Source organism: Ictidomys tridecemlineatus, chromosome 1 (assembly GCF_052094955.1).
Source record: "Ictidomys tridecemlineatus isolate mIctTri1 chromosome 1, mIctTri1.hap1, whole genome shotgun sequence".
Lineage (NCBI taxonomy): Eukaryota > Metazoa > Chordata > Mammalia > Rodentia > Sciuridae > Ictidomys > Ictidomys tridecemlineatus.
Genome location: NC_135477.1, coordinates 187,713,014 through 187,737,589, shown reverse-complemented (window position 1 = coordinate 187,737,589; position 24,576 = coordinate 187,713,014). Strand labels below are relative to the sequence as shown.

Here is a 24,576-nt window from a genome sequence, read left to right as displayed (position 1 = left end):
ATGTAAATATATTTAATATCTATAATGTGAAAATAAGGATAAATGCATGTCTAACTGGTCTTTCATCTATTATACCAATTTGGGCCATTTTGCTCTTTACATTTCTGTCATTTTAATTTCACCGATTTCCAAAATGAAGCTATCCTAACTCTAGACAATTTGCTTTTCTGTTTTTTTTTTTGACTTAGTAGGACTGACTAATACAATCAGGAAAAACAACAACAACAACAACAACAACAACAGCAAAAACACCTCCTTTCATGCACAGTGGGAATAACCATCACTGAGATGCGCCATGCTCCCTCTGTGGCCTGAAGGGTGGGAGAACTGTTGGTCTGGAAGATGTGGCCGGTGTGAGCACCTGGTATCCAGCTGCCACCATGACACAGCAGGTCAGGGCTCCTGTTGGTGGTGGCACCTGAACAGCAGAGGGTCCCAAATCATATCCTTGCATGTTAATCAGAGGAAATGCTTAATTAAGAAACAGCAATCATCTCCTTATATCTTGATTCTGGAAAAACTACATAAAATAATAATGATCTCCTGGTTCTGGTGAATTTACAATATTCTCTTCACAGCATGATTTACGCTGGAAGAAGTAAAGGGTAGTGACAAGCCTAAAACTTATTTGTGATTTTCTCAGTTCTATAAGTAAAAGGCTAAAGAGATTAAGATTCTATAACATCTCACCTTCTTCCAAAGGTAGCATATTTGGTCTAAGTGTGGTAGACCATCATCTACCATAGACTGAAATCTAAGGAACCAACCTAGAAAAAGCACTTTCATCAAAGTTCATCATGGCTCCATGAACTCTGTGGAATGTTGTTGGTTAGAAGTAGTTTTTATAGCCAAACAGTACTAAAAACATTCAGGTAATGATCTAGCTCTTAGTATCTAGAAAAGTGTGTTGTTTGCACTTACTGAGATATGAGAGCAAACCTTGGAACCTGGTGGGTTGCCACAGTGACCTACAGCTTAGGGGTATTCCAGATGAGAAGAGCCACATTCACTCCAGGGGTCTGCTGGGATGTGAAGTCTTCATGGAGAGGCACAAGTATCCCAAGACTATGCTAAAATTAATGAAATAATGTAAAAGGCATTTTATATGGCTTTTCTTACAGCGGATATTGCTACACAATTAAAAAGACTTAATGATTAAATATAAAGAACTGGAATGAGTAAGCAGTGTGGAGGAGAAATGCCACATCCAGGAGAATGAAGTGAAAATGTGTGGGCTCCATGCTGGGCCCTCCAAGGAGAGATGGGGGAGGTGGAGGGAGAGGAAGAGGCAGGCTCACTCCCAGGTGCTCCCTCTCAGGACCCCGGGGAAGAGCCTCCTTGACTGCAGCAGACTTCTCAGAGCTGCAGTGAAATCTCTGTTGTGCAGGCTGTGGATGAGGGGGTTCAACACAGGGGTGAGTATGGTATAGAAGGCCAACACCATCACATCCTTCTGCGCTGTGTGGTAGGAGCTGGGGAGCATGTAAGTACAGATGGCCGCACCAAAGAAGAGTAGCACCCCTGTCATGTGGGAAGAGCAGGTGGTCAGTGCCTTCCTGCGGCCCTCGGCTGAGCTGGTCCTGTGGATGAGGAGCAGGATGAGGGTGTAGGAGCTGGAGATGACCATGGTGGGCACAAAGAGCATGAGAATGCAGCACAGGTACATGAGCATCTTGTAGAGGGAGATGTCCAAACAGGAGAGCCTCAGCAGGGCAGGGGCGCTCAGGATCTTCCAGGATTGCAGAAGGGGAAGCTCATGGTGATGGGCGTGATGAGCAAGCCATCCAGTGCTCCCAGGAGCCATCAGCCGGACACCAGCAGCTGGCAGACCCTCTGGGTCATCAGCAGTGGGTAATGAGAGGTCTGCAGATGACAGCATACTGGTCATAGGCCAGAAACGACAGAAGAAAAATCTCAGCCCCTGCCAGGGTCAGGTAGAAGAACATCTGGATCCCACAGCCTGCAGGGGAGATTGTATGGTCTCCCGTGACCTGGCCCACCAGCATCTTGGGCATAGTCACAAAGATGTACAGGAGATCCATGAGAGACAGCTGGCTGATGAAGGAGTACGTGAGGGTCCAGAGGCAGGGCTCTGTATAGATCCAGAAGATGAGAAGCATGATCCTAGCAAGGGCCATCTCCAAAAATAAGCAAATGGGCAACAAGTACATGAAAAGTTGCTGTGTGTCATTCCTAACAAAGGACATACGAATTAGAATCACCTCCAACCCACAATATGGCTACAATAATAAATAAATAATAGCAAGTTTTGGGGAGAATGTGAATCGTTTACATCCTCTGAACTGTAAGTGTTCACGTAAATGATACAGCAATCAAGGATAATGTTTTACCCTCACAAAAGTTAAGTATATAATTACTATACAATATGGCCATTTTGCTTGTTGGTGTGTATATAAAAGAGATATTTACTCTCCTAGTTCACTGTAGCATTATCCATAAGAAGGTTGAAAGAAAGCAAAGTTTCATTGATCTACAAATTGTTTTAAAAGACTGAAATGGAAATATTAAGAGAAAGAAAATTCAGACACCTGTTACAACATGAATGCTTATTGGGGATATTTTGCTAAGTGAAATAAGTCAGTCACAAAAGACAAATCCTCTACAATTCCACCTACATGAGGTATATAGAGTAGACAAAGAGAAATAGAAGTGGTTGGATAGTTGGTAAGAGGCTGAAAGGATGGGGAAGCTGGGAGCAGTGGTTTCATGTGCCTACTTTCATTTTTACAATGTGAAATTAATTCTGGAGATAGTTTGCACAACACAGAATATTCTTAAGACACTGAACTGTATGTATACTTAAAATAACAAAACAGGAAATTTATGTTATGTGATTTAAATTGAAGTTGAGAAAATTTTATCACCTTCCCTCACACATTCTGTAATTGAGCAATATATGTGCCTCCAGGATTGCTCCAGGACTCTATGTTTGTAAAATACAAAAAAAAAAAATTGTAAAAGTGTAATTGTTGAGTAAAATGATTATTTTAATATTAATTGCATAATCTCCTTTCTCTGTCATCTGGAAGATATAAAAATCCATTGTATGTTTATTTGAAACCTATATGTACTGAAGAATTGTTTTCTAATTGTCTAAGTTCAGTGCTATGGCTCCAACATAAAGAATCTACATTCAAAATGGACCAGAAGGTCTGAGCTCTTAGATTAGCTAGTCATCTCATTCCACAGAGCCATATTGGGGCCCATGTAGGCCAGGAGACAGGATATAGAGTATTATATAGAAAGATTTTTGTCTTAAATTTGCAGAACTCCTAGCCAAGTGTTAGCTTTGCTTCCATATGACTTTATAATCTAAATCAAGCCAGATTGGGGTGCCAGTTTCTCAGAGTCAAACAAAAGAAGCAACATTCTCTCCTTCCTAAAGCTTCTGTGAACCTCAGGCCACCTGTACCTCTGACATCCAAACTGAGTCTAAGCCCTCTCCATGAAAAAACCCAACCTCAAAACTCTTCTTGCATATTCAATCCATCCAATTTAGATTACATAACTTGGAAGAAACCTTCTGCACAACAGAGGAAACAATTAAGAGCATGAAGAGAGAGCCTAAAGAATGGGAGGAAATCTTTACCAGCTGCTCCTCAGAGGATTAACATCCAGGATATACAAAGAACTCAAACAAAAATAACAATAACAACAACAAAACTCAAATGACCCAATCAACAAGTGAAGTACCAAAACAGGCGGGTGGACCAATGGTATAGAATAGAGGACACAGAGACTAATCCACAAAGTTACAACTATCTTATATTTGATAAAGGGGCTAAAAGCATGCAATGGAGGAAGGATAGCATCTTCAACAAATGGTGTTGGGAAAACTGGAAATCCATATGCAACAAAATGAAACTGAATCCCTTCCTCTCACCATGCACAAAAGTTAACTCTAAATGGATCAAGGAGCTTGATATCAAATCAGAGACTCTGCGTCTGATAGAAGAAAAAGTTGGCTCCGATCTACATATTGTGAGGTCGGGCTCCAAATTCCTTAATAGGACACCCATAGCACAAGAGTTAATAACAAGAATCAACAAATGGGACTTACTTAAACTAAAAAGTTTTTTTTCTCAGCAAGAGAAACAATAAGAGAGGTAAATAGGAAGCCTACAACCTGGGAACAAATTTTTACTCCTCACACTTCAGATAGAGCCCTAATATCCAGAGTATACAAAGAACACAAAAAAATTATACAGTAAGATAACAAATAACCCAATCAACAAATGGGCCAAGGACCTGAACAGACACTTCTCAGAGGAGGATATACAATCAATCAACAAGTACATGAAAAAATGCTCACCATCTCTAGCAGTCAGAGAAATGCAAATCAAAACCACCCTAAGATACCATCTCACTCCAGTAAGATTGGTAGCCACTATTAAGTCAAACAACAACAAGTGCTGGCAAGGATGTGGAGAAAAGGGTACTCTTGTACATTGCTGGTGGGACTGCAAATTGGTGCGGCCAATTTGGAAAGCAGTTTGGAGATTCCTGGGAAAGCTGGGAATGGAACCACCATTTGACCCTGCTATTGCCCTTCTCGGACTATTCCCTGAAGACCTTCAAAGAGCATGCTACAGGGATGCTGCCATATCGATGTTCATAGCAGCACAATTCACAATAGCTAGACTGTGGAACCAACCCAGATGCCCTTCAATAGATGAATGGATAAAAAAAATGTGGCATCTATACACAATGGAGTACTATGCAGCAATAAAAACTGACAAAATCATAGAATTTGCAGGGAAATGGATGGCACTAGAGCAGATTATGCTTAGTGAAGCTAGTCAATCCCTAAAAAACAAATACCAAATGTCTTCTTTGATATAATGAGAACAAATATGAACAGAGCAGGGAGGAAGAGCAGGAAGAAAAGACTAACATTAAACAGAGACATGAGATGGGAGGGAAAGGGAGAGAAAAGGGAAATTGCATGAAAATGAAGGAAGACCCTCATTGCTATACAAAATTACATATAAGAGGTTGTGAGGGGAATGGGAAAATAAACAAGGAGAGTAATGAATTACAGTAGATGGGGTAGAGAGAGAAGATGGGAGGGGAGGGGTGGGGGGATAGTAGGGGATAGGAAAGGTAGCAGAATACAACAATTACTAATTGGGCATTATGTAAAATTGTGGATGTGTAACCGACGTGATTCTGCAATCTGCATTTGGGGTAAAATTGGGAGTTCATAACCCACTTCAATCTAATGTATGAAATATGATATGTCAAGAGCTTTGTAATGTTGTGAACAACCAATAAAAAAAAGAAAAAAAAGAAAAAAAAAGAAATACAAAGGGCAACAAATATATGAAAAATGTTCAAAATCTTTAGCAATCACAGATATGTAAATCAAAACTAGATGGAAATTTTATCTCACTCCAGTTAGAAAGGCAGTCATTGAGAATCCACATAATAATAAGCTGGAGAGGATGTGGGGAGAAAAGAAACCTTATGCACTGTTAGTAGGACTGTAAATTATCACAACCACTATGGAAATCCATGTGGGGTTCCTTAAAAGACTAGTCACCACAGACTCAGCTATTTACTCCTCAGTGTTTATTCAAACAACAACAACAAAAATAAAGTTAGCATAGTATGAACTTTCCTCCTTAAATTTGTTCGAATTGGGTCTTTTGGTCACAGTAGTGAAAAAGCTGACAAAAGCACTCTCTATGTTATTTTATATCATTAATGCATCTGAAAAAAATCTTAATATCAAGAAGTTAGTAATGTGTTGGTAGCAGCATATATAATTCTGCTGCTTCTTTCACGTCTATAAAAAATATTCAATGTCCTTAGAAGTCAGGGATATTAAATCAAAACCACTTTAAGATTTCACTTTACTCAGAATGGCAATTATCAAAAATACAAATAATAATAAGTGTTGGTGAGGATGTGGGGAAAAGGTACACTTAAACATTGTTGGTGGGAATGCAACCACTCTGGAAAGCAGTACGGAGATTCCCCAAAAGAATAGCAATGGACCCACCTCGTGACCCAGCTATCTTACACTTGGTATTTTTCTAAAGGATCTAAAACCAGCTTGCTACAGTGATGCAGCCACATCAATGTTTATAGGAGCACAATCCACAGTAGTCAAGATATGGAACCAGCCCAGGTGCCCATCAAAAGATGAATGGATAAAAAAATGTGGTGTATATAGGCAATGGAGTTTTATTCTCAATTTGACAGAAGAATGAAATTATGGCATTTTCCAGATAAACAAATGAATGGAGAACTTCATGCTGATTGAAAGAAAGTCAAGAGTCAAATGTTTCCTCACATATGCAGAACCTCGAGAGAAATAACTAATTAAAAAAAGGAGACAAGGACTCTCATGAAAATGGAAGGATGAATAGTGAAGTAGAGGAAGGGGAGGGGAAGGGAATAGAAATGCAGAAGGGGTGGAACAGCAGAATAAAGTCAGCCAAACTATGTCATGTACATGTAGAAGCATAGCACATTGAATTCCAATTTTATGTATGACTGTAATACACCAATGAAAAAGTAGGTCAGTCAAGAAAAAAACCAAAATCATCTATTTACCAAGCCTTTGCTAAAAAAAATTATCTAAAAATAGTAGAAGAAAATTTAATGCCAAATTTCAAATTGCCTTGAAGGGGAAATTGATGCACAACGGTGATGCAGAACATCAGTAGATCAGATCTGTAGACCCACACGTTCTATACTTAAACTCAGACTTGGAGCAAGTATGAGGTCACACTAAGAACTTCAAATAACATAACTGTGTGTTCTAGTAGTCAGGAGGTAGAGAATGGAACGTAATCTACTTCACCATTTGTTTCACGAAATTCCTAGGATCGAACACATCTGTGTGTGTATTTGTTGCTCTGGCCATCAACCTGCTCATGAAAGATTCACAGATCCAGTGATGGCTCACAAAAACTCATTCAGTGACACCCCAGATTTCACTCTGGGGTCTGGGCCTCATTTTGTGCCCCAGTCTGAAGGTACTATACAAAGTCCTAGCATGAAGCATTCCATCTTAAACCGTCTTATCCAAGACTCTTAAACATTGTAAATACTCTTATTAAAGTACTCACTACTGTCAGTCTGGATAATTCTGCCCCCAAGTGCAGTGTGTTTTTTACACAGACTTTGTGTGATAGTTAGAAATTCCCTGGTGATTTTTATAGGTGGTAGTTTCTGAAGGGGACTACCTCATGTGACACAGCCCTTCACTTCTGTGCACTTCACTTGGTATGTGATAAGGACAATGCCAGACCAAGTGATAAAATAGATATATTTTTAAAGCAGACATGGTGATAAATGCTTTTTTAGTACATATGTATCTATATGGGAGAGGAGAAGCTTGGGATTTCTATTATAATATATAAGGATCAAATATAAAAATTTGAATAATCATTAATTCTTCAACTCATTATTACATTCCCCCTACATACTTAATGAAATAAGTATATGCTAAATAAAATCGTCATACATACTTATGTATGCAGATATATGTGCATTGGTGTGTATATATTTGTATATGTTTATATATGCACAGAATTTACCTTGAGTTAATATATGGTAAAAGATAACTTGGAACAGGTACTCAAGATATGCTCCCTTTTAGTATGTTGAAAATGATTTCATCACAAAATAAAATATTTTGTCTATTTATATAATATACTCTAAGTGTCAGCAATCTGAGAACATATCCCAGTCACATGTAGGGGAATCAGTTGAGAAAGCTGAACATCCTTCATGTTTACTTATGTAAAAGAACCTCAAAGGGTGTTTGCCTTGGTGCTCACTCTCTTCTTCCATATGAGACTTACTTTCAGAGGTTTGTGTCCACTGAGATTGAGTGGGAGGTGGAGTGGTGAACTTAGTTCTCATCTCCTTTACCACAGACTATCTTACATCTTAACAGGAAAAACATCCAAAAACTTCCATCCAAGTTGACCCACATCAGGGCAAAGGGCACCTTTAAAGTGATCTTAATTTTAGACATGAAATTTTCAATGAATGCTTTCAAACATTCTAATTCATGACAAAAGTTTCTGTAGAACACTCAATAGGACCAGGAAAGTGGCTGCTGTCTCAGAAAACACCTGTGAAAATGGACCTTGACTCATATTTTCTGGACTCCAGGGAAGTTGTTCCTGTCCATCCATTGTACTACTAATAACGTTAACAGAAGCAATTATTACACTGTTTATTCAGGAACATTATTTTCTGTCTTTGATTGTTCTACTATTTATCTTACCAGTAAATGTATATATTTTTGGTACATTTTATTAATCAATCAACTAGAAGAAAAACTTTTAAAATATGCAATGAGCATAAAATAAATAAGACTAGCTTAAGTGTTTTAAAAATTCTTTGTTAATAGTGGTGGTTCCTGAAAACTATGACGTGACTATCTTAGTTGAAGTGATTTCTGTAAAGTCCGTGCTGCACAGAGTAGAGCCTGGATTTCTGGAAGTAACCAGCATGCTGCAGTCTTCCTCTCCCAGTATGGTGTGTTGGGCGTGCCTCCTGCAACTCACTCTGATTTGAGGAATTCCAGATTCTTCAGTAGAAGCTTACAGAATTCACCAACCTTCTCACAGGTGGTGCATCTGCTGCATAGGTCCACATGGTTCTCAGGAAGAGGAAACCCTCTGCTATGCCGGCTTATCTGCTATTTCAGAGACTGACACTTACTTACTTGATGGTTTATAGAAGACCTGATAATTTTACCCTTAACACACATGATAGGGTGCAAATCTCCCAGCGTGCCCAGAGGTGCAGTTTCCATATATCTCCTCGTATCTTGGGAGAAAGGAGTCATTGTGAGAGGTCACTGACTGAGACTCCTATATGGATTTACAAAGAGAATTACAAAGAAACAAAGAAGAAGAATCGGTGGAGAATAGGGAGGGGACAGGGGAGGAAAAGAGGAAGTCCTGGGGACTGAATTGGAGCAAATTATATTCCACACCTGTATGTTGAGGTCCAATGAACATCCTTAGCTGTGTTTGTTTGAATGCCTATGATCATTTTACCATTCAGTAGCAAATAGCAGCAATCATGAAGGCAGTTATCTTGTTATTTGCATATTTTCACCCACAACATGTACCACAATATTTAATAAATCATGGATGATAATTTTACATCAGATTATACTTTTTAAAAAGATAACATCGTGTATATATCTGCATTACATATACATGTAATTTAATGTACATTTAATACATATTTACAAAAAAGGTATTGAATTCTACATTTAGTTTAATATATATTTGTAAGTAAATAATATCATTTGAACATATGTTTTCTAAATAGAATGTGTAAAAATGTTTTTTAGTTGCAGATGGACACAATATCCTTATTTATTTATCCTTTTGTGGTGCTAAGGATCAAACCCAGTTCCTCACACATGCCAGGTGAGCGCTCTACCTCTGAGCCGAAATCCTGGCCCCTGGGCAAATATTTTTAAATGGCTGAAATAAATTGGTTTCTTTAAATATGCACCAACTCTTTTTAATCCACTTAATAACCTTCATTTATTTACTGTACCTAACGTACTGAATCTTCCACTATTATAGTCATTCCAGTTATAAACACTGAAGGCACTAGATTTCAAGAAGAGAGAGGGCTCCATTTTATCAAGTTTCCCAAACACACATTACAGAACTTAAAACTTGTTATGTGCATGTATATGCCAGACCATTTCAACACGACTTCAGAAATTATGAGGATAGACCTTGAGCACCATGAAGTTGAGATGTGTTTTACTAAAATTCTAATTCCATCAGTTAGTCTCTGGTGACATTGCAGAGAGTTCGTATGTTTTCAGGTCTTACATTTCATATATATGATTTGGAAAATATTATGAGTTGAAGGAATATTTCAAAGATCATGTAAGCAAACATTTCCTCATGCATTATGTGGGTTAACATGTGGCATATGATATTTATCACTTTTGAATATTAGTTGTCATTCTAATCAGAAACACATAAAATAAAATCTTTCTTATGTCAGTCAAAAAATAACTTAGAATGGATCACAAAATAGGCCTGCAAATGTATTTCTGTCTTTGAGATTGATTAGGTCACCAGGAAGCTAGAAGCCTGACCAGTACCTGTTGGATTTGATTGGAATGTGTTCACCTTCTTCTAAATAACAGCCATGGGCCTGGAGTGGAAGCTTCCATTAAGCTTTCCAACCTCAAACTGACAAGCACATCTTGCTTTCTTATTCTGAGGACAGTTGTGGCTTTGAGTTTGTCAGGTTCTGCTCTCAGGTCTTTGCTCTGGGACTTCATCTTGTCTCCTTGCCAAGCCAAAGCACCTGAAGGAGCCACTCTGCTCCTGTTAACACAGAACTGTGGGGAGCCACCCTGGGGACTGACACTGAAGGAACTATTATAATCCTCACTCTCCACTCTCACAAAACATTGTGCTGAGATTTCCTGAGGACAGAACTCACTGCAGAGCTGGAGGGGCAGCTGAGTCACCTGAAAGGGAGGGCAGAGCACAGGGCACTAAGGTGAGGCTGACTTGACATTAATCAAGACCCTTCTTCAAGACCCTCTGCACAATTAAGTTAAATTCTAGCAAGGCAGCTAGAAAGCTAGATCAACCACACTTTGCTGAAGAACCCCAATGGAGCTATGAAAATGGTGGAACCCAATTAAACAGTGTTGGACAACAATGAACTAAGTTTTAAAAGCAGAACTATTAATAATGGCCATACTTAATTGTGCTTATTACATGGCCATGCTTTCTGGAGGACTTTTTATCTGTAAAACACTTTGGTTCTTACAGTGAAGTGCACACTTTAATTATCCACATTTAACTGGTATGTCTACTAAAATAGGGAAAGAACAAGACCTTTGTCCAGGAGAGTACCCACCAGGGCTCTGGCACCAGAGTCCCTGATGTTAACCACCTTCCTGCACTGATTCTACAGTGCAGCCTTCATATCAGTACACTTATTTTGCACAAGAGTCTATATTTTAGGATTACCAGTGACATTTATCAATATATAAACCAATATTTGGATCTTTTAAGTTGAAAATCACTGAAATGAATCTATAACATGGTGTCTCATAGAAATACAAATGATTCAATTTAATTTTATTAAACAACAAAAATTAAGACATATGACTGCTTTAGTCTCTTGTCTAAAAAAAGATACATTGTGGTATAGATTTTGAAATCAAATTTCCCATTTAGAATTGCAACTTCATTTTTATTAACAGAGTGATTTTGGGTAAATGGCCTATCTCTCCAAATTTCATTGTTCCCATTTGTAAAATGAGAATGATCACAGTATTTACCTCACACAACAGTTTGCATAAGGATCAAATGAAACACTTGTATAGCAGTTGGTACCCTGTCTAGGATGAGAAATCACTCAGTACATTTATTATGGAACTACAGAGCTCATTGATCAAACTTTTCATTGGGCTACTAGCAGAATAGGAGGTAGAAATGTATCTTAATTTAGAGTCCAGAACACACTCTGCCATATAATATTAACTTTGCACTCCATCATCCTCGAGAGCTCTTTGATCCCAGAGTCTGCATTTTCTGTTGACATTCATCCTAAGACTGTAAGTATTTGACATCCAGGTGTGACGTTTCATTAGATTTTGTACCTTGTTTCCATAAATGTAGGAATAGATGGAATAAGACACTTGGGGGATCCAATTGTATAACAACATGCACCTTAGCAGTTGTCTGTTTCAAGGCTTTCATATCAGAAAGCTCACGCCTGCTTTTCCCATTTCAAAGCTCATGTTAATTGATTCAGACAGATCCAGATCCCGTGCTGGGTCATTCATTTCTATGTTGTGTTATCTCAGGATTGGGGGTTTCTAAGGAGCACAGAGAAGGTTTGAAACAGAGGGTGATAATCCAGCAAAAGACCCAAAACAAGAGCATGCAGCAGTACTAGTGTTGCTCAATGCTCACATTTAAAAAGGTGTCAGGTCAATGAGGGCACAAGAGAAACAGCTCTGGAGTCAGGAAAAAAAAATAAGCAGGACAACTTGGCACATCTTGGCACATTTCTTAGTGGTGAAACTCAGTGGTATTAGTATGTGGTACTGGTTGCTTTTTTGAGCATTAAAGACAGTTTTAATATTTTTAGATTGATATATTATAACAATTATCCAATAGCTGTTTTTTTTTTCAGAATTAGGTTTTGGTGACCTTCATTTTCTACATCAATCTGTTACAACACAGCTATAAATGCTTATCTGAAAAGCACTTAAAATGGAGACTTTGGGCTAAGTGCGATGGTGCACGCCTGTAATCCCAGTGGTTGGGGAGGCTGAGGCAAGAAGATCGTGAGTTCAAAGCCAGCCTCAGCAGGAAGTGAGGCGTAAGCAACCCAGTGAGATCCTGTCTCTAAATAAATACAAAATAGGGCTGGGGACACGGCTCAGTGGTCGAGTGCCCCTGAGTTCCCCAAAAAAGGATACTTTTGTTTTCATGGATGTCAAGTCTTCAAATGTGTCAAAAACTCTGGCTGCATGATTTTGCTCTGTTTTTTTTTTTTTTTTTTTGGTGAGATTTCCTTTGTGAGATTCTTAGGCACTAACTCTCCCAGGAAGAAGAGTAGCCTTTGTTGAGACAGAATCATACTCCTGCTCCTGGGGAGTTAGCTGGTTAGTACCTCTTCTCCTCAGAGTCTCTCCTATAAAACGTATGACACTCTCTGCAGCAGGCTCACTGTGTCTAGGCATGGTGGTGTGCAGCAGCACAGTCATGGCTATGATTGTGGCAGTGTCACAGCTGTAACTATGCTTTGCGTTAACTTGACTTGCCTTGCTTTGTGCCTGGGATGGATTTGTGATCTGCTTCTTTGTGCACAAGACTTTGGGATCACTTCCAGCAGTGTGAACTGGCACTGGAAGTGGGCAGCCATGCTGTGCCCTGCCCACTGTGAGGACCCTGTGAGTCAGTCCACCCAGAGCTGGAGTAAGAGAAGCATTTGCTCCCTCCTTCAACACATTGACTCCAACAGTCACCCAGTTACAACTCCATCCCAGGCTCCATTCCAAGGAGGAAGTCGTACCCTACAATGAAGTTCCAGCTTACTGTAGCTCAAGGTGCCCTAATAATAGCTACTTAAATACATTATTGTTGTTTTGTGTGTAAAATTTAATGATGAAGAGAGTGTATTGGAGGGGGAGTTATTATAGATAAAAAGGAAAAAATAGTTTGATAATCATTAATTCAAGAATGGATTAATGAATGGTTGTAGTAAAAGGCCTAATTAGTAAAAACAACACCATGTATTATTGGATTTCTTTTGCCTTGTATTATAACCACAACTTCATCAATCTTTAAAATATATATATATAAAATATATACCATGGTGGGGATGAGAGCTACCCTCCCAGTATATCCACACACTGATTCATGGATACAGTACCTTTCACTGCAAAGGATACTGAGACAGGGCAGCAGGGTGGTGGTTATCTTTGTCCATCTAGAAGGATCCGATTTCAACACAAGTGTATTTAAGAACACAGGATGTTTACATACAGAAAAAGCAAGTCCAAAAGCAGAGAGGTCAGAGAGAAGAGAAAATGCTGTGCTTCCAGTTTTAAAAACACAAGGGACCATGGGCTAAGGAATGCAGGTCTTTAGAAGCTGGAAAAGGTGAACAAATTCTCCTTCAGGGCTTCCATAAGGAAGCGTGCTGGCTAACAAGTGCAAACCATGGGAGCTGTATGTATTTCCTTTGAACTGAAAGATCATTAATTTCTGTTGATTTATGCCTTTAAAGGTAATTTATTTCAGCAGTAACAGGAAACCAGAGTAGAGGGTGTGGCACAGGGCTTGGTCTTTTCCAGACAACGAATGTCACTTGCCAACATCTCCCAGCTCTGTCTGATGACAGTTCTTATATGATGCAGGATTGGCTCAATGGCTATTTCTCAGGAGCACTCATGTCCAAGATTGTGCTTGTGTGTTTGTGTGTGTGTGTGTGTGTGTGTGTCTCTCTCGTGCGCACCACGAGGCATTGAACCCAGGGCTTTGCACACTAGGCAAGTGTTGTGCCAGTGAGCTGGACTCTCAGTCACTGTCTTTATTCTTTGATTTTGAGACTTCTCTAAAGCATTTTAAGTATAAAACAAAGCAAAGCAAAACAAAACCGTTAGGTAAGTGAAGTAAATAAAGAATGCAAAGTAGATCAGGGACTCATTTCTATATATTGTTGGTGAGATGACATGGGTAATACTGATAAAGGTCATCGTAGGTAACTATAGGTGTTTACAGGTGCAGACTTCTTATGTCAATGCTTGTTTGATCCCATTTTATTTCTTTTGCAGCAGAGGTTTTTCCAATTTCATGGCATATGGAATTCAATAAACCAAGACATGTAACAGGATTATAAGCAGAATGTTTTAGTGCCATGTGGAGATCTCTAGTTTCATTTTAACCCTGAGGCAGTAAGTTGTACTGAGCTTTCAGAGTTTCCCCTTGCTGCCCTTTTCCTCCTCCGCCTCCTCTGGCTGCCATTACACAATGGCCAACTGTACACAGGTGTCAGAGTTTGTCCTACTTGGCTTCAGGGCTGGGCCAGGAATGCAGAAAGTTCTGTTTCTGGTCTTTTTGGTGCTGTATGTCGTAGCCATGGTGGGAAACTTGGGCATGATTGTAATCATCAGGGCCAATGCTCACCTCCACACCCCCATGTACGACTTCCTGCAAAGCCTTTCCTTCCTGGATGTCTGCTATTCTTCCACAATTGCGCCCAGGGCTCTGGTAAACTGCCTGAAAGATGACCGCAGGGTGTCCTTTGCTGGGTGTGCATCTCAGTTCTTTTTTTTGTCTCTTTTTGGCACCACCGAGGCTTTCCTCCTGGCTGCCATGGCCTACGACCGCTTCTCTGCCATCTGCAACCCTCTTCTGTACCCCATGAACATGACTCGCCAGTTCTGTGGACTACTGGTGTCTGGGTCCTACGCATGGGGCCTAGTGAATGCTGTCACTCAGACAACAATGACCTTCAGGCTGTCCTTCTGTGGGCCAAATGAGATCAACGACTTCTTCTGTGACGTCCCCCCACTCTTGTCCCTGTCTTGTTCAGACACCTCTGTGAACCAGTGGGTTCTCCTTGGCCTGTGTGGCTCCATCATTGTCAGCACCTTCTTGGTTGTGTTGGTCTCCTACCTCTGCATCATCTCAGCCATCCTGAAGATCCGCACCGTGCAGGGACGCCACCGAGCTTTCTCCACGTGTGCCTCTCACCTCACTGGGGTGTGCTTGTTTTTCGGGACTGTGTTTTTCATGTACGCACAGCCCAGTGCCGTCTCCTCCCCAGAGCAGAGCAAGGTGGTGTCCATCTTTTACACGGTTGTCATCCCCATGTTGAACCCCCTCATCTATAGCTTGAGGAACAAAGATGTAAAGCAGGCTCTGAAGAGGGGCAAGTGGAAGCTCTCAAGGGTTCTGGCTCTGTGGATCTCACAAAGCAGTCTGGAATCTGCTCCAAACCACCACGTCTCATGGGCGGGCACTTAGTTGGCTTTACCAGGCTTCTCTGTTTCTGTGTGGACATCCGTAGTGTAGAAGACAGAGTGTACTTTAATTGTCTTGATATATTTAATAATAAGCAATATCAAGGTTTATGGGGAATAAAATGTTACAACTGGAACAATGGATGATTAAATAAGCAGAAAGAGCATGTCATTTTTACCTCATATTTCATATAGCAACTTGATCAAGCACCACCAGAAAATAGGTATAAATTGTACTTTTATAAAATCACTAAAATGTTTATCTTGAAGTACAAATGCAAATCTTTCCAAAAGGTAAAGAAAAATAAAATGCTTCGGTGTTTAACCTAAAAATATTTAGAAATACATAATTTAGTATTTGGCATTTTTCGTATTAAATTATATCTTAAGCAGACTTTGTGGAAGCATAATTGACACACTCAACAATTAAGATGTACATAATCTTTTGTGGGCACCTTGGAGGATCTGGCTCTTTTCCTGAACATCATTATTTTGAGATGCATCCAACTAGTAGCAATATCAATGCTCTATCCTTTCCATTTTGGGACAATTTTTCATTGTATGAATAGACTATAATTTCTTTATTGCTTTGTATGATGATAAATATTTGGGCTGTTCTCAGATTGGGGCTATTACACATATAGAAATCATGGATATTTTTGTGAATAAATCTGTTTTGGGGTGTTTGCTTTAATTTCACCTAACTAAATACATGAAGGGTGGAAGGGCTGACTCTCATAGTTAATACAGGTGGCTTTTCAGAGTTGTGCTATTTAATGCTCTCATCACCAATGCATGCCCTTCAGTCCTCTGCATCCCTGTGAGTACTTGGTATGGTCTGCCTTCTTCGTGTAAGCTCTTCTAGTAAGTATATGGTTGTGTCACATTTTGATTTAACACATTTTGATTTTTGCTAAATGCAAAATGATAAAATCTTTTCATGGACTTTCTTACCATGTGCACACCTTTGGTTTGTGAAATATCTGTTTAAACTTTTTGCTCTTTTTTCTCCCTTGGGTGGGAAAAAATCATTTTTCTGATTATGGAGGTCTAGAAGTTCCTTATATCTTCTAAATAAATCCCCCTGATGAAATACATGATTTAAAGTCTGTGTGAGAATTGATATATCTTTCTTTAACATTGCACTTCTAAGAGCAGAGGTTTTAATTTTTATTAAATCCAATGCATCAATTTATGAGTGGATGTGTTTGCATTGTCTTACTTAAATAGATCTTTAATCCAAACTCGTAAGTTCTTAGTTATGTTTTTCTACAGATACAGTTTTGGGCTTACATTTGAGTCCATGGATCAGTTTCAGTTAATTTAAATACTGCCAGGCTGAGTTCAAGTTTCATTTTGCACATAAATTCCAATATTTCATAACCATTAAAAAATACTAGCCTGTTTTCAATGAATGATCTTGAACTTAGGTTAAAAATCAGTTGCTGACCCCTGTGGGGATTTTGTTTTCTCAAAACATTCTCATGTTCTGTTGACCTATTTGCATATCTTTACACCATTAACAAGTGGAATCATATCAGCTTCTGCATCACAAAGGAAACTTTAGTTTTCATACTTTTACAGACTGATCATTGAGTGTTTCATGGTTTTTGTTTTACTTTAGTTTTAGTTTTATGGTGTTGGCAATAAAACATGGGACCTCATGCATGCTAGGCAAGTGTTCTAACTCTGAGCTGTGGCCACAGCTCTATTTCACGTTTTTGCTTTAGAGTATTAATGCTGTTGAAATGGCCATATTAACAAAGTGAGCTACAGGTTCCATGCAATCCCCATCAAATACCAAGGCAAAACCACCCTGAAAGTCATATGGAAACACCAGGTCCTACATAGCCAACACAATTCTCAGGAAAAGAACATGATGAAAAAGATGATGTGGGGACTGTTTACTCATCTCCATGGCTGCTGGAGACACAGTCTGGCTCCACATGTGTGCAGGATGCACTGGGATGACCCTGTGCGTGAGTGAGTGTCACCCTCAGGAGTCCCATTGCTTAGTGAAAGAGCACCCAAGACACACTTACCTAACCACTGTGACAGGCATGTGCAGCAGGGATTGTGCATCTGGAATGTCCCCAGGGACTTATCATCTCACAGTACAAATCCATGGTTATTATTTTTTAAATTATCATAAGCCATATTTTTTCTGGACTGGCTAGTTCTGTCTTGTCTTTTGAGTTTAGAGCTGCAAATGTATGATTCTAATGAGGGATGTTAATTAATCAATGATTCAGAGACCAAAAGCTAAAACTTGTACCACATGCACATGCTTTGATATTGGTGCTATTTTTCATAAATTGTCTGGAAATTAGAAGGTGATCAATTATAATCATACATACAAATTCTTTGAGATTGAATGCTACGCTAATACATATTAATTACAGTGTTCACAATAACCTCAGATTCAGATGACAAAAAATTGTGAGATAAAATGGCCAGTTTAAGAAGCTGGCTGTGTACTTCAGTAGCAGAGTGCTTGACTAGCTTGCACACCTTGATTTACGGCCTTGATTTCTAGTCCCTGACCCTATGTCATCCTTGAAGAAAATGAAGACAGCAAAACACTATGTCCCTGAAATGTCTTTCCATTCTCAAGAACTTATCCAAGTCAAGGGAAAAATGGGACGGGACTTGTACAGAGTAAGTGTCATCTTGGATACTGGATACATATCATCTTGAGGGACACAGACTTAACCTCATGAGTGCTAGGACTTGGGACTGGTTTGCTGGTTCCCTGTGGTAACTGATTTGGAGTGTCTCTCTGTAGAGAGGATAATGGCTCCTCCTGCTGGTCTCCAGTGGACAGAGTGCCATGGGGCCAGGGGTGAAGTGCTGTAGCCACTGGGAGGGAAGAAGAGCTACTTGTTCGGCCCATCACACTAGACCTTTCCCAGAAGCATTTCCCAATAAACCTATCTCTCACATGCCAGCTCCAGGTCTCTCAGCAAATTATCTCCCTGTCCTAGCATAACTGGACTCTGTTGAGTAAAGTGTGCACGCACACGCACCATGACCAAGTGGGGCCTTATCCCAGAGGTACAAGGTTGACACACATATGCCAATTAACAAAGGTCAGCCCCCACATGATGGAATTAAGGACAAGAATCATATGATCCTCTCAACAGATGCATAGAAGGCCTCTGATGCAATCCATGCCCATTCATGTTAAAAGCCCTCAAGAAACCAGGGATAGAAGATGCTGCAGTCTGGCTGGGCACAAATAACCGGGAGGTCATGAGCCACTTGTAGGTTCAAACAGGAACTACTTTATTGCCCAAACCCAAGAGGAACTCCACTCAAACTCAACTGAAACTCTGCGAGAACTCAAAAGTAGCGGGCACCCGAGGTAGCAGGAGCCGTCTTATTGCAGGACAGCAGAGGTTTATATACACAATTGAATACACAGCTTGTTTCAATTTAGCATCATCCAGTTACAGCAATCAGTCATTATCTTAATAATTATACACAGTTCAATTAATTATCATCATCTTAATGGCTCCCTGGCTTTACTTCTCAACCATACCTTCTGGCAAAATGCCAGGTGCCATCTTGACTTGGTTGTGGCTCTCAACAAGAAGAAGGTTAACTCAACATCATAAAAGATAAACATAACAAAACCAAAGCCAATGTCCTGTTGAACAGACAAAAACTGAAGACATTTTCTCTAAAATTAGTAAAAAGATAAGAATGTTCTCTCTCACCCAACCTTTCATATAAAGAACAATGAAAGTACATTCCTATCTCTCACTCTTCCCACAAGTCAAAACAAAGTGGATCAAAGAACTAGGACTTAGACCAGGAAACTTTGCAACTGTTAGGAAAAAAACATAGGGTCAATAATCCATCATATTGATGCAGGCACAATATTCCTTAACAAGACCTTAAATGTGCAAAAAATACACCCAAGAATCAGTAAGAGGGACAAAATCAAATCAAAAGCCTTCTGCACAGCAAAGAAAATAGTAAAGAGCATGAAAAGAGAACCCACAGAACTGGAAAAAAATGTTTGATAGCTACTTGCTGCTCAGATAGGGGATTCCTATCTAGAATATATAAAGAATGCAAATAACTTAACACCCCAAACCAAATAGCCCAATCAATTAATGGGCAAAAGAACTGAACACACATCTCTCTCTCTCTCTCTCTCTTAAAAAGAAAAAGGTACAATGGCTAATAAATATATGTTAAAAATTTAATATCCCTAGCAATGAAGAAAACCAAAATTACATTGAAATTTTATCTCATTCTTGTCAAAGAATGCAAATAATAAATAATAAATGATGGTGAGGATGTGGGGGAAAGTTTATCATACATTTTTGGTTTCAGTACAGATTATTATGATCACTCTGGAAAGTACGCAGATTCCTCAAAAGTGGGCATGGAACCACCGTATGAACCAGCTACCCTCCTCTGAGTTCTTTATCCCACCAGCACACCCTAATGATACAGCCACATTAATGTTCACAGCAGTGCAACTCACAACACCCAAGATTTCTGTTTCAGTCAGCTTTGGGGCACTGTAACCAAAAAAACCTAACAAGAACAAATAAAGGAGGTGTTTTAGTCATTTTTTTTTCACTGATGTGACCAAGATACCTGACAAGAACAATTTTTTTTCTGGTATGGGGGATTGAACCAGAAGGGCTAAAGCAGTAAGCCACACCCCAGCCTTTAAAAAAAATTTTTTTAATTTTGAGACATGTTCTCACTAAGTTGCTGAGGCTGAGTTAAAACTTTCCATCCTCTTGCCTCAGCCTCCCAAGCCACTGAGCTTACAGGTATGCTCCATCTCATCTGGCAGACAAAAACCATTTTAAAAGACAGTGTTTATTTGGAGGCTCATGCTTTTAAAGGTCTCAGTCCACAGATGGCCAGCCATTCCTTGGGGCCTGGGTGGGGCAGATCATTGTGGCAGAAGTGAGAGGTAGAGGAAAGCAGCTGGGGACATGGAACCAAGAAGCAGAGAGGGATTCCCTTCACTACAGACAATTTATGTGCCCCAAAGGCATGCTCCAGTGACCTACCACACCCCATCTGTCCACAGCTACCACCAAATTAATCCCAACAAGGGGCTAGTTCACTGATTAGTTTCAGGCTCTCATAACACAATCATTTCACCTCTAAACACTTTCACATTATTTCACACATGAGCTTTTTGGAGACATCTCATATGTGGCTGACAGGTTTGGAGGTCTCAGTCCATGGAAGCATGGAATTCATAGCTCTGGGCTGGAAGTCAGGGGGCACATCATGGTGGGAGGGTGTGGAGGAGGAAGGCAGCTCAGGACATGGCACCAGGAAGCAGAGAGAACTCTGCTTGCCAGGGACAAAATACATGCCCCAAAGGCATGTTCCTAGTAAACCACCTCCTCCAGACACACTCTACCTGGTTATAGTTATCACCCAATTAATCCATTCAAGTGGATTAATGCCCTGATTAGGTTGAGGCTCTCATAAGCCAGTTACTTCTCCTCTGAACTTCCTCACTTTGTCTCACACATGAGATTTTGTTGGTACCTTATATCTAAACCACACCAATATGCAACCAGCCCATGTGCTGATCAATAGATAAATGGATTAAGAAAATGTGGTATACATGCACAATGGAGTTTTACTCAGCCATAAAGAAAAATGAAGTTGTAGCATTTGCCAGTCAATGGATGGAACTGGAGACATCATGCTAAATGAAGTAAGCCATACTCAGAAAGTCAAGGGTTGAAAGATTTTTCTCATATGCTGAAGCAAGGGAAAGATAAGGGGGAAAAAGGAAGGGATAGATAGATAACAGGATGGTATAGGGAAGATCAGTGGAGAGAGGTTGAAGGGGAAGGAGGAGGGTGAAATGCAGAACTCGTTTGACAATATTCCCTATGTGCATGTATCAATACACCCCAGTGGATTTCATTTTTATGTAGATCTATCAATCAGAAATTTAAATATATGTAAATAAATAGAGGTTCATCAGTAGTGTAGAAGGAGATAGTGAGAGGGAGGAGGGGAAGCGCAGCACTGGGGATGGAAATGGAGGGAAAAAATGCAGTGTTTTGAATCCTGTACCTTTGTTGTGCCTTTTAAAATAAGAGTTCTGAATTGTTTCAAGATTTTTTTTGGATATTTAAAGTCCCTTTTCATAGTATAAATAAAATTTAAGGATAAGAATATAATTGTCTTCAAAATATATTTGGAATTTTTAGTTTTTTCAAATAACTAGTCCAACCAGGTAAGCTAGGGATCTGTTATCAGTCCCTCAGTGAATGCCAGAAGTCATCTAGAGCAATCCACCTGGTCTGTTATGGGCTTTCATAGACATAAATGCCTAGGATAAAGTTTAATTTACAAATTAGGAACAGTGAGAGTTTAATATGCAATAATATTAGAAATAAAAATTATGACTACAAGCACTGTTAGAAAATGTATTTAAATTCTGTGCACTGTTTATTTCTACAATTTTCCATTTGTTGTATTCTTACTCTCATTGACTGCAAGTAACTGAACTGGCAGAAAGCAAAATCACAGGTAAGGGGTGATTCTTGACAAGATGTGGAAACTTGTAAATAGAGACTGCTTGTTGTTCTCCTTTATAATGTGAATGTTTTTATCTTTCTTGTCTAATTGCCTTGACTAGAAATCAAAAACAAGGCAATCTATGGGCAAGTTAAAGCTAACTTCATCTCCTTCCCTCTGCTTGAATAATTTCAAGGGCTGTCCGACCTGGTAGTGGTGGGAGACAAAGGTGTTGCTAAATTGGCTTTCCCTCTCTTTACAATTTTATTTTTAAATAAAAAAAATTTCAGTTAATTTTTAATCCTTCCTCACAGTAAAAATTTATTTTAATTTATATTCCTAAATATATAAAAGAAGATTATAAACAATGATAAAATACTTTGGGGAAATAGATGCAAAATAACCAGCAGCCAAATATACTAATCTTGACAAATGGAAAAATATCAATGACAACAATAACAGGAATTCAAGGATTGGTAAGTTGAAGAAATGTAAGCAAGTTTGGTGTTTTTATAATATTTTAAATAAATAATTTATGAAATAATAAAGCTAAAATAACAAAATAAAAATGTTCATATTTTATGTTAATATTTGAAATATGAAATACAACATGAAAATGGACATAAATGATAAATTTTGTGCCAATTTGTGAAAATTTTGAGGATTATAATGTGTTTGTTCCCAATCTTCATCATCTTTTACTAAGATTTAGCATCTGTATCTATGCTTATGCCAGAAACTCTGATTTAAACGCATTTATGGGGGGAAAGATTTGGTTTGTAGTTGTTTTACGTTTCTGTAGTTGTAATCCTCGCCAGTTGCTTGTCTTAGAATAAAATCTGTCTGGAGTCTTGGGAGTGGGCAGGGCTGTGCCTTTCTTTGGGAGTCTGAAGCACAGACTCTTCCATCCCCAGAAATTCCCTTCATGCTGCAGGACAGGACAGTCCAGCCTCAGTGACTGCAAGGTCAGACCACTCTCCCACAGTCACGTCCTTCTCTGAGGAAAATCTTAGTCTGCAGTTTCTGAGGGTTGAAGTGATTAGACTGGGACCAACAGCCACCCTAAACCCTTAAAACTAGTCACATTTGCAAGCAGAGAATTGTGTTAACAGTTTCTGAGGAGCTGGTCCTTCAGAAGCCTGCCCAGTGCCACGGATGTTCTGATCACATGGATACACTCTAAGGAAGAAACGATTGATGATTTTGAGATACTTATTGGTGATCATGGTCATGAACCTATAAACCTCATACTAAATAAAATACACATATATACAAACCAAAATATTCAGTTATTTACCTTATATCAAAATAAACCATATACCATAAACCCTCAAAACAACAATTTATAAAGATGTTTAATTGATCCTTTCTAGAGAATAGTCCTATTGTTTTCCCCCATAATACTTATGACACAGTTTCCATAGAATCTTCCACAGAGAGGCTTTGACATCCTTGTTCCTCAGGCTGTATATCACAGGGTTCAAAGACGGAGGCATCATGGAATAGAGAACAGACACCAGAAAGTCCACAGGATGTGGGGATTCCGGCACTGGCTTGAAATAGGCAGTGGCACCTGTCACTATGAATGTGGTCACCACTATGAGATGGGGTGTGCAGGTGGAGAAGGCTCTTGACCATCCTTGTGAGGATGGCATTCTTGTTACAGTTTTGAAAATGTACACATATGAAAATCCAATGGACACAACACAGGAAAGTCCAAATGTGACCCCCATGACCACAGTTACATTAATGGTGACATGTGACTTTGAGCAAGAAATCTTCAGCAGAGAGGGGACATCACAGAAAAATTGTGGGAGTTTTCTGGAGCCACAGAAAGATAAAGAGAAAGTTTCTACAGAGTATAAGACCCCAAAGATGCCCCCAAGGAACCAGGAGACAGCTACCATCCGCACACAGAGCCCCTTGTTCATGATGACGTCATAATACAGGGGGTGGCAGATGGCCACATAGCCATCATAGGACATGGCCATGAGGACAGACAGCTCAGTCCCAGCAAACTGAGTCACCAACAAGACCTGTGAGACACATCCTGGGAAAGAGATGGTGCTCCTGTGGCACAAGTAGCTCACAATGAAATTGGGGACAGTGACTGAGACAAGGCAAGCATCCAGGAGGGACAAGTTCTTCCGGAAGAAATACATGGGGGTGTGGAGACACTGGTCCAAGGTGACTAGGAGGATGATGAGAAGGTTCCCCACCAGGGCCAGCAGGTAAATCAGCAAGAACAGGAAGCCGTGTGCAAGCTGGAGCTCCTGGGCCTCAGAGAATAGTGTGAGGTGGAACTTCATCCCCACCGTGTGGTTGACTGTGGACGTCATGCTTTGGACCTGATGGAGGGCAGGGGAGGGCAGACATATGACAGGTTCCCACTGAGCCTTGCTCTGGACCCAAAGCGTGTGCTCACTGCTGCAGGGTTCAGCTTTGCTCTGTGATAAGGCATGTACCCACAGCTCTCCTGACACACCAGGCTCAACGACCTGCCCAGCTCCAGTTTGGATGCGCAT

The 24,576-nt window shown here is 39.7% G+C and overlaps 2 protein-coding genes and 1 pseudogene across 2 annotated transcripts; 1 reads left to right on the top strand and 2 right to left on the bottom strand.

Annotated features, from left to right (window-relative positions):
* Positions 1–1,294: 1,294 nt before the first annotated feature.
* On the bottom strand, positions 1,295–2,120 carry LOC101973212 (olfactory receptor 2T3-like; annotated as a pseudogene).
* A 12,414-nt stretch (positions 2,121–14,534) lies between these two features.
* On the top strand, positions 14,535–15,533 carry LOC101969454 (olfactory receptor OR9H1). Its single transcript, XM_013366229.3, has one exon. The coding sequence runs from the start codon at positions 14,535–14,537 to the stop codon at positions 15,531–15,533; it is 999 nt and encodes a 332-aa protein (XP_013221683.3).
* A 7,900-nt stretch (positions 15,534–23,433) lies between these two features.
* LOC101969184 (olfactory receptor 14A2) lies at positions 23,434–24,576 on the bottom strand. The gene has a single exon (XM_005342369.2). The coding sequence runs from the start codon at positions 24,574–24,576 to the stop codon at positions 23,434–23,436; it is 1,143 nt and encodes a 380-aa protein (XP_005342426.2).

Excerpts from the sequence above, each read along its gene's own strand:
- LOC101969184 (XM_005342369.2), bottom strand. The coding sequence starts at position 24,576 with ATGCGCATCCAAACTGGAGCTGGGCAGGTCGTTGAGCCTGGTGTGTCA.
- LOC101969454 (XM_013366229.3), top strand. The coding sequence starts at position 14,535 with ATGGCCAACTGTACACAGGTGTCAGAGTTTGTCCTACTTGGCTTCAGG.